The sequence below is a fragment of the Mustela putorius genome, unplaced genomic scaffold (genome assembly GCF_011764305.1).
Source record: "Mustela putorius furo isolate JIRA1106 unplaced genomic scaffold, ASM1176430v1.1 tig00003845_pilon_pilon_pilon, whole genome shotgun sequence".
In the NCBI taxonomy this organism is placed as follows: Eukaryota; Metazoa; Chordata; class Mammalia; order Carnivora; family Mustelidae; genus Mustela; species Mustela putorius.
In genome coordinates this window covers 47,740,924-47,753,900 of record NW_025421998.1, presented here as the reverse complement: position 1 = coordinate 47,753,900, position 12,977 = coordinate 47,740,924, and the positions used below count along the sequence as shown (strand labels likewise).

At 36.4% G+C, this 12,977-nt stretch overlaps 1 protein-coding gene across 1 annotated transcript in view; it reads left to right on the top strand.

Moving 5' to 3' along the window:
* Window positions 1-12,977, top strand: part of AGMO (alkylglycerol monooxygenase) — a 212,315-nt gene that overhangs the window by 163,240 nt on the left and 36,098 nt on the right. The window contains exons 6-8 of the mRNA XM_045089729.1: window positions 6,703-6,769; window positions 9,441-9,506; window positions 9,598-9,677. Coding sequence (XP_044945664.1) covers window positions 6,703-6,769; window positions 9,441-9,506; window positions 9,598-9,677 — 213 coding nt within the window. The remainder of the gene's footprint in view (window positions 1-6,702; window positions 6,770-9,440; window positions 9,507-9,597; window positions 9,678-12,977) is intronic.

Genomic DNA, 12,977 nt, shown 5'->3' with positions numbered 1-12,977 from the left:
ATTCCTAGTAGTATGCTAAAATTTGACAGAAGAATAGAATTGAGATGTTTCTTTCAAAAATGGATATAGAAAGTCTCTTCAACATCAATTGTCAGAGTGAGTGAGAAGAGGCAATTTTCTGAGCAGTTCATAAAAACAAGATTATTTTGTTTTGAGTTAACTGAATTTTTGTTAAAAGTAAGTGGGGCCTTCCAACTTGTGCCTTAGTTAATCATTTCTGCACTCTTATGTGAACTACAAAAACCTAAACAATCAATATTTTCCAATCAGAAGAATCAATGAAAATAACTAAGAAATGTATAGAATAGAATATGTTAATTTTATAAGAAATAATTTCATTAATTTAGAACATTTATTTAGAACATTTATTTTGATGCTTTATAGAGTTCAATTCAAAGTAATTTTTCCATTTTAATTGGAAAGACCTACAGAGATATGTTTTTCAGATTATAAAGGGTAATCAGAAAACACCTGAGAGCTACAGTGTGGAAGGAATTAATTACAACCAATTCATAGTAGACATTTAATTATTTGATTTACCACATGTACTTACTTTATCAATTTCTAGGGCAAAAATTATTCCTGCCTGATAACCTAGAAAACAATGGAAGTTTCACTAACCTTTAGGTCTCTAAGTCATTCAGCTCACTCAAAATGTGACAGCAGGGTAAGGGGGAAGAAGGGTCATAAGAACTCTCAAAAGCCATTTCAGAATCATTTGGTGATATGGAAACTGATATGGAGATTTTATATCTCTGGCTCCTTTTAACTGAAACTGAAGCCCTCATAATCCTGTACTGAGAGAACATAAAAATAGTTCAAAAAACTTACCTGCCAATTATCAGCAGAATTCAACTATCCCATTATCTGCACTCTGGTTTTCTATTTTTCTGTTTTCTATCTGTCTGTCTGTCTATCTGTTGTTCTATCTGTTTGTTGTTACTGGTGGTTGGCCCCTTCATTTTATCTATTTATCTTAATTTTCCAATTCACTAAATCATAGGTCATGTTTGGATTTGCTCTCTGGGCTTTAAAGGCCAAGGGTACTCTAGACTCATGTTTTGTCTCTAGTCTTGGGAATGACCACTAGGCTCATTCCTTAATGTACCCCTCCCTCCAATTTCCAAACTAGAAGACAGGAATTACACAATGCTTCCCTCCAGAACTGGAAAAAGATTGAAGTACAGCAAGTCATGTATACCCATTGAAGAAGAGGGCATTCTCACCGTTGGGGTACTGTTCTGTGCATTGTAGGATGTTTTGCAGCATTGAAACCCACTACTCACTAAATTACAGGAGCACTTCCTCCAGTGTGACTGTCAAAAGTATCTCCAGAGATTATCAAAAGTCCCCTGGAAGCACAGTCATCCCCATTTAAGAAACACTACTATAAAGGCAAAAGGGTTGGGAGGGCTGTGAAGTGGATTTATCTGCTCAGTACAATCTTGTCGGGCAGTCATTCTGTGCAAGGCCATGTTGCATGTGCTGTGAGAACCTTGAAGAGGAGCAGGGTCCCGTTTCTGTCCTCGCTGAACTTTCAATATTGTAGAGGAAGTGAATACAAATAACTGGAAATCGGAATAGCAGGACGTAAAAATTACTGATGTCTCAATATGTATTCAGAAAAAGGCAAACAAAATTATCATTCGAAAAATCAAGGAGAGTGTTTCAAAATGTATGTCGGACTTGAAGGAATAGCAGAATTCCAACAGGTCGAGATGGGAGGTTAAGGTCTCTGAGGCAGAAGAAAGAGAACATTGGAAATTGGTCTTGAGGGAGAATTTGAACAGCTTTGAATTTGACGTGGTTTATTTAGTTTATTCAGTTCATTATGAGGACCCTTTCCTTCCAGTTCACTTTATTTTTTTTTTTTTTTTTTTTTTTTTTATTTTTTATAAACATATATTTTTATCCCCAGGGGTACAGGTCTGTGAATCAGTTCACTTTATTTTTGATGAGGACCATGACATGATGAGAAGATGGCAGTGTCTATGGGCCCTGTTCTCTTGCTTTTATATTTAACTCCTTTTCCAACCTCTGCCATAAACTGTAGGGAGAGAAGTGAGTTTGTGACCAGTACAGCATAAGATCCAGAGCATTTCTGCTGGATAAAATTTAATCAATACAATGATTGAAGCTTATTATTATAAAATTGTTTTTATTTATTTATTTATTTATTTATTTGTCATCTGATATACAAGAAATGATCCTTTTGGAAAACAATGCTTTCAAGAAATAGGCAGAAGACATATTACTGTTTCCAAAGTTTGGCTGAGAAATTAGCATCCAAGTTTTAATAGTATGGAAACTGAAAACACTCCTCTTATAAATAGGAGGGTCAAAGGAAACAGTCTAAAGACCTTTGCTTGGAACATTGGTTTTTAACCTCTGAGGACTCATTTACTCCTTTGAGTATATGATAAAAACAGTAGTTTCCTCCCAGAAAAATACCCATCGGTACATACTCAAGAAAGTTGGTATAACACTTAAGGGTGTTCTTGACTTTCTGAAGCCCATTCATGGCCTTTCTAGGCATCCGTGGTTCTCAGGTTATAGAACTCTGACAGAAGACGACAGCGTACAAGACTTAGACAGTGCTTTGTGGACCTATGAAAGACCAGAAGTGCCTAAAATCCCATGAGAGGGCAGTTTAGAATCTGAAACATCTAGGTTCCTTATAAATACTTGGATTTTTTTTGACTAGGATGTAGTTAAAAAAGTACTTAGTTATTGTCCATGAAACTTCTAAAAGTTTAAATTACTTTTATTTGATGGAACTGTTTCTGTATCTCTTAGAAACAGTATAATAGAAAAATAAAAAGAATCCTGAGTTGAAATCAAGAAGATTTTAGGGCTTCTTCCAAGCTGTTTGAACTTGGACTAGTAATTTAACTTCTCTGAGCTTCAGTTTTTATGCTTTTTAAAAAATAACAAAGTATGGGACTGTGTGGTTTTTAAGTCCTCTGTTATAAAATTCCACCATTTAAATTAGCTTATCTAAATGTTAAGAAATAAGACAGAAAAATAACTTTCTAAAAATGACAATAGCTGCAATTACTTCCACAGTAACATATTTTCAGGAAGTGATTCAAAGCTAGATGTGGTTGAATTGCTAAATGACTGAATTTGCAAAAGTGGGTGATAATTAAGTCATTATGCTCAACCCGTATTACTTATTGATGACTTCTCCATGATTTTGAGTCAGAAGAGTTTTTTACAAGAGAGGTTCTAACTGGGCTGTCTGAATGATGAATCATTCCCCACCGAGGTGGTCTTCCTCAGCTCCAAGGTACTCATAGGCAATACCAGGAAATTTGACTGTGGTTGCCTGTGTTGTACTTGGCTTTTAACTTTAAAAGGGGGGGGGGCGCTTTCAATACTGATATCACCATGGTTCAGCCTGTAGGAGCAAAAGATTTTCTTGGAGGAAAATGGCTTGACATTAAATATATATATATATATGGGCACTCCGCCAGGGCTCCAATCATATGAATGCACTCACCATTTGTGTGGCTTTAAATCTGGCTGCACATATGCCAGGACCAAGGATCAGAAATGCATGTGGGTAGCAGAAGCTGGTCAGTGTAGTCTCCTCCACCCCCTTTTGTTGTCTGTTTTTGCAACATATGTTAGGCACCGAAGGGACAAAAAAGGATGAAATGGTTTTCTCCTTTTCCATCTGGTTCTCTGCCAGAGATACAAAGCCCGAACAGAGCATCAGATTTCAATGTTCTGACTGCTGAGAAACCCCACTTTCTTGTTCTCTATCCATCACCATTCTTCTTCTTAACAAATATTTTTCCACCCAGTCCAAAGCAATGGAGTCCAGTAAAATACAGGGCTATTTCTACTTACTCCCCTCCCAATCCCTGGTCATTAATACTCCCATTTGTGGGATAATACATTTGTGGCTTATTTGATAGGAATGTAGTCTGATGTAAGTGCTATATATTCATAGTATTTTGAACTCCTAGAATTAAAAAAAAAAAAAATACAGATAGTTCTTTGGGTATAAATAAATTCTGTTCTGCGAGTTACCAAAAAGTCTGTTGTTTGGAGCCCATAGGGTATTTCTCGTGGAAATAATTTTAAAATGGTGATAAAACTCCAAGATAGAAGACAGAATAGGAGGGGGAATGGGGGAAGGAGGCAAAGAAGAAAGGAGGGACGGAGGGAGAAGGGGACAGAGGCTAAATCAATACAGGACACAAAATATTACACATCCTTTGCACGCAAATATTTGTCTGCTCCATAATGGAAACTAAAAATCCCTTAGAAGCTTGGCAGCAGTATGGAAGGCAAAGACTGCTTCTTTCAAGTGCGTAAACAATGGGTTCAGTAAGGAGATGGTGGTGGCACCTGCCCTCTGGAGAGCTACAGGACTGCCAGGTGGCAATGTTGCTGCAGCTTCTACCTCATGAGGGTATGGGACCCCACAAGCTGGGGACAGTGTGACTACTGCAGCTGTTCACATTTGCAGAGCAATTTTTAACTGAGTGTTTTAATGTCTGTCAGACATTGCCAAAACATGATTAAATCCCACTGTATAAGGAGTTGCAATCTAGAAATTTGTTTGGGACTTAAAGATCTATTAAGCCTAACAGCATTACTGTGTATTACTAGAGTAGTAATTGCTTTTATGTGAAATTTTATCCTGAAATTTTTCAAACATTCAGAAAAGTGGAGAAAATAATAGAATACATTTATATATATCCATCATTTCAATTAAAAAATCATTATGATTTTGATTCATTTTCACTGGTTATCTTTTTTTTGCTTTTTCTTTATTCATTGCCAAGTATCTTTTAGCAAAACATAGATCTCATGTCATGTATACTTCAGTTATACAGCTCGAAAAAATATTACATCTTCCTACACGATGACAATTCCAACATAGTTTGCAATAAAAACAATATTTTTTATTGTGTAATAACCCATATATAATCATTGTCTTAACTCTTCTTGCCTATAAAATGTCTTTTTTTGTTTGGTTTGTTCAAACCAGTATTCAAAACAAGATCACCACACTCCATTTAGTTGTTATGTAACTTAAGTATCTTTTTATCTTGAGCAGTCCCATTTCTGCTTCTATCCCGTACCACTGACCTGTTGCCAATTCATGTTGACGTCATGATTATTAGGGGATGTTTTTTCCCCTTGAGTGTCATTTAACTCATTCTTGTATTCCTCGTATGTCCTCTAAGTGGAAATTAACTCCAGGGGTGAGTAATTTCTTAAAATACAACAGTGTTTTGATTTTTTCATTAGTAGGCTCTAATAAATCCATTTAGATATAATTAAATATTCTATTATTTCCCATGATTGATGGAATAATAGTGTAATCAAAATTAAAAGGGTTCCCGTATTGCTTAATGTTGATTATATAGTACACCAAATGTCTTATATGTGGTCTGCTATTCTTTTTTATGACACCAACCTGGTTCCTACACTCCTTACAATTTGCAGACTCTGGCATGGGGATCCTTACTGAGAAATGTTGAGAGAGAACTTTAAAGAGTTATAGACCACATTATGAAGGGTCCTTAACTGCAAAGATAAACACACAAAGAACAGGCCCCTTCATATATTTGACTTTTAATCATGCCTCTAACGTGGCACGAAGATGGTGCATCTACAGGTAAAAGATCACTTGGGATTATACTCGAATAAGCAGCATCACCCTAATTCAGTTGTTAAAAGCTGTTGCTACATGCTGAGTATTGGGTGAAACCAACTCTCAACTAACCAGAAAGCAAATGTAATACTATTGTTTTCCCTTTCCCTAGTTATGTGCTAGTTATCATAAACCAACAAAGACACAGCTGAAAGGTGAAGAACATGAAATGACAGGGGACCTTAGAGAAGTGAGCCCTAACAGTGGTGGTATATGAATACCGTGCTGCTTATAATACTCAGAATGTTATTGTGTAGATATTTTTTAATATTTCCCTTTTAAACATGAGGAAACTGGGTTATGAAAACCTTAAATTGAAGCACCTGGGTGGCTCAGATGGTTAGGTGTCTGCCTTCAGCTCAGGTCATGATCTCAGGGTCCTGCGATCCAGCCCCATGTCGTGGCTGGGCTCCCAGTTCAGCGGGGAGCCTGCTTTTTCCTCTCCCTGTGCCTTTCCCCCTGCTGTGCTCACTCTATCTCTCACACTCTCAAATGAATAAATAAAACCTTTAAAAAGAGAAAAAGCTTCAGTTGTTTTCCCAAGATCACATAGTAATAAATGGAGGCTCTTAGAACTGAATTTAGGCAGCCTAACTCTCTCTTAACCTGTCTACCACTATACTGCCTCTTAGTATACAGTTAGAAACTTATTTATTTCTTTATTTGAGAGAGAGAGAGAGCATGGGAGGTAGGGGAAAGAGAGGAAAGAGGGAGAGGGAAAGAGAGAATCTTGAGCAGGCTGTACGCCCAGTGTGAGCCCAACGCTGGGCTCCATCTCACGATCCTGAGATCATGACCTGAGCAGAAATCAAGAGTTCGACACCTAATCCCCTGAGCCACTGAGGCACCCCACAGCTTATTGTAATTTTTATGTGTATACCAGGAAGTAGAGAAACTTCTTCTGACTCTGAGACCAACCTTGAAACTTGAAATATCTCTTATACCACATGGGCTTTTAACATGAATATATGTAGACATTTATTGATACCTGTGTGTATAAATATAAATATTTCTTTTGTTTTAAACAGGTCATCGATAACCTTGGTCCTTTGGAACTGATTATTAATACTCCTAGCCATCATAGGGTTCATCATGGTAAAGAAATTCAATCTTTTTTTCTTCTTCATTTCCTTAAAAACAGTATTATTTTGTACCTTTTCATCACAATTATTCAGCGTAGTCACCATGCACTATATAAATAGGTATCCCTTCACCTGGACAAGTCTCATTTCCAAAGCAAAGATTGGAGGGAAAACAAACAAACAAACAAATGATGACAAAAACAAAACAAAACAAAAAACAACAACAAAAAAAACCCACCTTCCTTGAATTTTCCTTTTTCTCTAGATCTCAGTTGTAATGGAAAATGAGTTAACCACCTGAGGAGACGCACACTTTCTACATTGAAGGTGTCAGTTGAAGGTCACTTCCTGACCCAGTGCTGAGTTTCATTCCTATACACAGCCAGAAAGCCTCTGGTCTTGAAAATTGTTGGGACTTCAGGAAAGCCTAATAAACAGCAACTCAGTTTCTTGCTGAAATTCTGTAAAGTGCATTAGCCTGACAAAAAAAAAAAAAAAATCCCGTGGGCTAGTGCCTAAGTTTTAAAGACGGGATAAGACTTAATAGAAATGTTTGCATGTGTGCACCAAAAGACCTGTAGAAGAATGTACATAACAGCATTATTTGTAATAGAAAAAATAGAGATAAAATTAAAATGTTTATCACAGTAGAACAGAGAAATTGTAGATGATGCATGTAATGGGGAATTATGTAGCAATAAAAATGTCCAAGCTGTTGCAGCTTGGGATGGCCAGAATAAATCTCACAATGTTGAGAGAAGGAAGACGTAATAAAATAGTAAATATTGTTGTAGTTCTTTTATAAATTTCCAGGCACCATAGGCAGCACTCATACACTGCAGTCCTGCTTCCCTAGGGACAGGTCCCTTTCCTCCTGGCAGGAAGCAGATGGAAGCATAAGCCTCACCCTTCCCCACCAAGGACTGGAGAGGGTGGAGTCAGGCTGCATATGCTCGGTTTCCTCTTCCAAATTCCTTAGGCATTTCCTGGAGCACCTGAGTGGCTCAGTTGGTTAAGCATCTGACTCTTGATTTTGGCTCAGGTCATGATCTCAGGTTATGAGATCAACCCCATGATGGGCTCCTCACTGGGCAAAGAGCCTGCTTAATATTCTCTTTTTTCCTCTCCCCATCCCTACCCCTGCCCATATTCTCTCTCTCCCTCTCTAAAAAAGAAAAAAAATAATCCAAACTCCATAGGCATTCCCCAGCTCCAAGGAGACTGTTAGTGAGGGGCTGGAGAGGCCAAGGGTTAGAGACTGTTCCTTTATGTAAAATTAGGAAACATAAGGAATGGAGAAGAGTAAGTTCACATTGAAGAAGAAATAGTTGCTAGTGTCCTCTGTTTGACTTCAGGGCGCCTTCCCACTCATGTTGTTTCGTATCTGGGTTTCTCAGCCTCAGCATTATTAAAGTTTTAGACCCAACAGTTCTTCATTTGGAGGTGAGAGGTTAGGGGTGGGACTAGCTGTTATAGGATGTTGGTTTCTACATACTAGATGCAAATAATATCTGCCTCTAGTTGTGACTCTCAGCTGTCTTCAGACATTGCTGTATGTCCCCCGAGAGGCAAAATGTTCTCCATTCCCAACCACTAAGCAGAACCACTGCTTAGCCCACATATGGCAATGGGTTTATGTCTGTGTAGCCACCCCCACACTGCTTGGGGTGGTTGGGGGAGGTTGTCTCTTGTGTCTTCACTTTCAAACATATATTTGCTTGTATAGAAAGCATGTGAAGAAATGATACATAAAGACAGTTGAGTTTGTTGGGGGCAGTCACTTGATGGATTAATATTTTTTTTCCTTTGATTTGCATGTGAATATAGTACTACTTAAGCAACTTTTTTATTATTAAAGAAACTATGCCCAGCTATTTCCATTTAAATTGTAATTTGAATACTTTGGAGCAGGAAAACTATGTATGTTTTGTCTTAATAAAAATAATCAAGGGTAATTTAATTTTCACTTATGTTTTTTATGATTTTTTTTTAAATTGCCTCACTTCAAGTAGAAAATTTTCTTCATGTAAAACATGCAGAGAAAAGGGGTAGAGATAATAACTCACTTAAAAAATGCAAATTAAACACATATTATTTATCCTATTTCCTATTGCCTTTGTTTTGTGGGCCATTTAATCTTTAATTACTATTCTTTGATAGTCTTAAAGTAAAATTACTTAGAATTTATCCTAAATGTCTAAAAAACTAGAAAATTCTTAGAATTTATCCTAAATGATAAAAAACTAGAAAATTATGAGAAAAAAACATTTTTTAAAAAATATGGGATAGGTTGGGTTATGGACATTGGGGAGGGTGTGTGATATGCTGAGTGCTGTGAAGTGTGTAAACCTGACAATTCACAGACCTGTACCCCTGGGGCTAATAATACATTATATGTTAATAAAAATAATGAATAAAAAATAAATTAATTAAAATATGGGATAATTGTAAATATATGTAGTTTTAAGGTATTCTTTGCTCTTTTTAGTAAAATTAACAAAAAATAAATACAATAAAACCAGCTTATTAGCAAATAATTAATATTGTCAGTGAAAAGAGATTCCTAGGAAAATCATTTTGTTTGATGTCTTAATTTTGTGAATGGGTCCTAAAATACAATAAAATGTTTCAAAAGCATAACTTCATTTTTCATAAAAACCCTTTTTTAAATATTTATTTTATAGGCAGAAACCGTTATTGCATAGACAAAAACTACGCCGGCGTTCTTATTATATGGGATAGAATTTTTGGTAAGTAAAATGTATATGAATTTAAAAATAGTAACTTAGCTCCTTAACTTATAGAAAATCAAAGATCATATCCTTAATGTTTATCTTCCAGGGACATTCGAGGCAGAAAATGAGAAAGTTGTATATGGTCTAACACATCCCATTAATACATTTGAACCATTCAAGGTGCAGGTAATGTAACTGATTTTATTCTTTCTGAATTGATTATATCCTTTCATAAATCTTCTAGTTAAAAGAACAATCAGTTGTCGAAAGGTGAAAGTACATTACACTATCCTGAAAATAAGGTTTTTTAACCATAAATAAAGTCGGAAGTAATTCTGGCACTCCAAAAAAATCTGAATCGACTTGGGCAAAATGCATTTGAAAACAGCTCATTAAAAGAGCTCATTAAGAACTCTTAAATATATCTACTACTGAGAATTTTTTTTAAATAGCTCTTTAGCAAACATATTTCTTTCTCAGAACAAACCTGAAATATATTCATGTATTCAGAAGGAGCAGTAGTAAATGCATAATTAAGGCTGATACCACAGTAAGAAAAATATTTGCTTCAAGGCTGCATGACTCTGGTTAGAAATTCAACATGAGGCTTTTGCCCCTACTCTTCTTGGACCTAAATGTCAGGAGCTATTACAAGTTGGTTAGGTCTACGCATTACCTCACCTGCTAAGACTCATTGCACTGGACCAGTTTTCGCTTAGACATGTGGTATTGGTTGTTCACTGATCTCAATGGCTGGCACTAGAGAAATGAAGAATGTCTGTGAAGCTCCGATCCGTCAGCAACAGATCACCACAAGCACTCCTGGGGTTAGGAACTAGTAAATGAGAAAAAGATAAGAATGCTTGAAGAAACTGAAGAGGTCAGTCAGTGACAGCTCTGTACAGGGGACCAGGTTTACAACATTCAGTAAGGGAGGAAATTTACAGGTTCATGTGCGGTCTGCTTTTTGAACCTTTTTCTTAGAAGTTTTTAAGAAATTTAAGATAACAAAATAAAGTGACATTTATTGAACCTTTACTATGTGCAGGGTATTGCTAACTGGTCCACACAAATGTCTAATGTAGCCCTTACTAAATCCTTATAAAACAGGGATTCTTTTTATCCTCATTTTTTAGAGGATGAAATGGAAACTGCCAGGATTTAAATAAGTCAGCCAGCTACACAGAGCAAGCTTAACCAAGGAGGATTGCAGGCCAAGCCCAAGACTTGCCTAGCTCCATAACTTTTGCACTGTGCTACCTCATTTCAGAAAAAGCTATCACAAATTGCTTCCATTTTTCAAATGAAAGATATTTTTATCTCACACTTGAGAAGAGAAAAGTTGGTTATTTTCTTCCTCAATCATAGAACACTCCTCTCTCTGTGTCTCTTTCTCTGTCTGCTGGGCATTACTAAAAATATATCTCTCAGGAGAATTTTAAGAAATATTTCACAGTACTTTCTTAATAAGTAACTTTATAGAATTGAAATTAACTTAAAAATAACACATTGAGAGCTACCTCTTCACTTGGTCTAGTCTTATCTCTCTAATAGGGATATTAAAAAGGAAATAACCAACTTGGTCTCTGTCCTCTGGAAAGGAGCCTTTGAAACTTCATGTGCATATGAATCATAAGAGGATTAAAGTGCAGGTTCTGTTCAATAGGTCTGAGGTGTGTCCAACATTCCATATTCCTAACAAGCTCCCAGGAGATGCCGAGCCTGTTGTTCTCTGGCTGATCCTTTAAGGAGCAAGGCTTTGGGAATATACACTTCTGCTGAGACAAAGGGGATCATATATGAGACAGACTGGGAGACTGAAAACTGTACAACAGGGAGTTAGATGATTAGTATTTGGAGGGACCCAACATTCAGACAGCCACAGTATTTATGAGCGGCTGCTGAATCTGTGTAAGGTTCAGCGAACCAGGCCTCTGCCCTCCTCGAACCATTTCCATATCACAACCGTGTCTGAGGCCTAGGCTTCTAGATGCTCTCTTACATTGTCAAAATGTCATATGGGCATATAGTGTTAATCAGGAATTCTTGAACCTACAAAAACATACACTTACTTTCACTTGTATTCCTTTGTATTCAGCTAAATTTCTCACCTTTCCCTCAGAGGCATCAAAAGCAAGTAGGATGACCCCCACTAGTAGAAGATGATTTCTTCTTCCTCTTTATTAGGCATCGGACACTCACTTTGCTCTCCATTGGAGTCCAGGAGTTTCTGGGCATTGGAAGGCAATGTTATTTTAAAATGTTACCACATATTTCTCGTGGCCTGTGTCTAGAACAAGAGCAGTGAAATGCAGTCAGGGGTGCCTGGGCCACTCGGTAGGTTGAGTGTCAAACTTACGGTTTCGGCTCAGGTCATGATCTCAGGGTCCTGGGATTGACAGAGCCCTGCGTCCACCTCCATAATCAGCAGGGACTCTGCTTGAGGTTCTCTCTCTCCCTCTGCCCTTCCCCCCTCTTGTACTTCTGTTTCTCTAAAATAAATAAATATTTAAAAATAAATACAATGCAGTCAGTTTTCAAAATAACAGAACAGATAAATATACTAATATGTGTTACAGCTCCTAAGCACATTATGTTTTATATTATAATTATTTTTTATTATTAAGACCCAATGTGAATTTCCATTTGACAGTTCCCTTTTCCTAAAATCTGCTTCACTAAAGCCTACATTGTTCATTAATTGCTTCAGATTCCTTATTGTAATCTTTCAAACAATTTTGAAACCATTTTTATAATCCTAGCAGTTTATACTCTTTAAGAGACAATGAAAATGCCAGTAAGACCACAAATTCTCATAGAGCCAAAACTTCTTTCTATATTATTTTATTACTTCACTTATAATAGAAGTCAGCAGTAGAGTCTATAGCTCTAGGACTGTTTTAAATCCTATGATGCATTACTATCACATGTATGGAGTACATAGCGAGTTACCCTGATAGTAATATTTACTGGGTACTTCTCATGTATGAGCATAATTTTAATTTCCGTACTTGTCAAATATACAGTGTTATTTATGGAATGTGGATTCCTGCTATAAGCCTCAGAAGTGACTTTGAATATTTCTCCTCAATTAGAGCCATGATTGTCTATAACTCAATACAGTAAATAAGGGGTGATTTTTTAATATGTAATATGGTTCCTATTCAACATTAATATCCATTTAGCAAGACTTTAGAAATTAGACAGAGATGCTGAGTGCATAAACTGCTAAGTTAATTCCATTGGAAGAGACACAAATCCCTTTTTCTATTTTGCTGATTTTCTAAACAGTTGTCCTCTTTTTTAATTTCAAAATTATAATTCTGTGGAGCTTTAGAAATATTAACAAGAACACACTTAAAGGACACAGAATGAATAGAATAAATTGCAATATGCAATTGCATATTAATTTACATTAACCAAATTATATGTAACCTGTATATTATAGAACAAAATATAAATTGCATTGAATAATAAATGAATGAC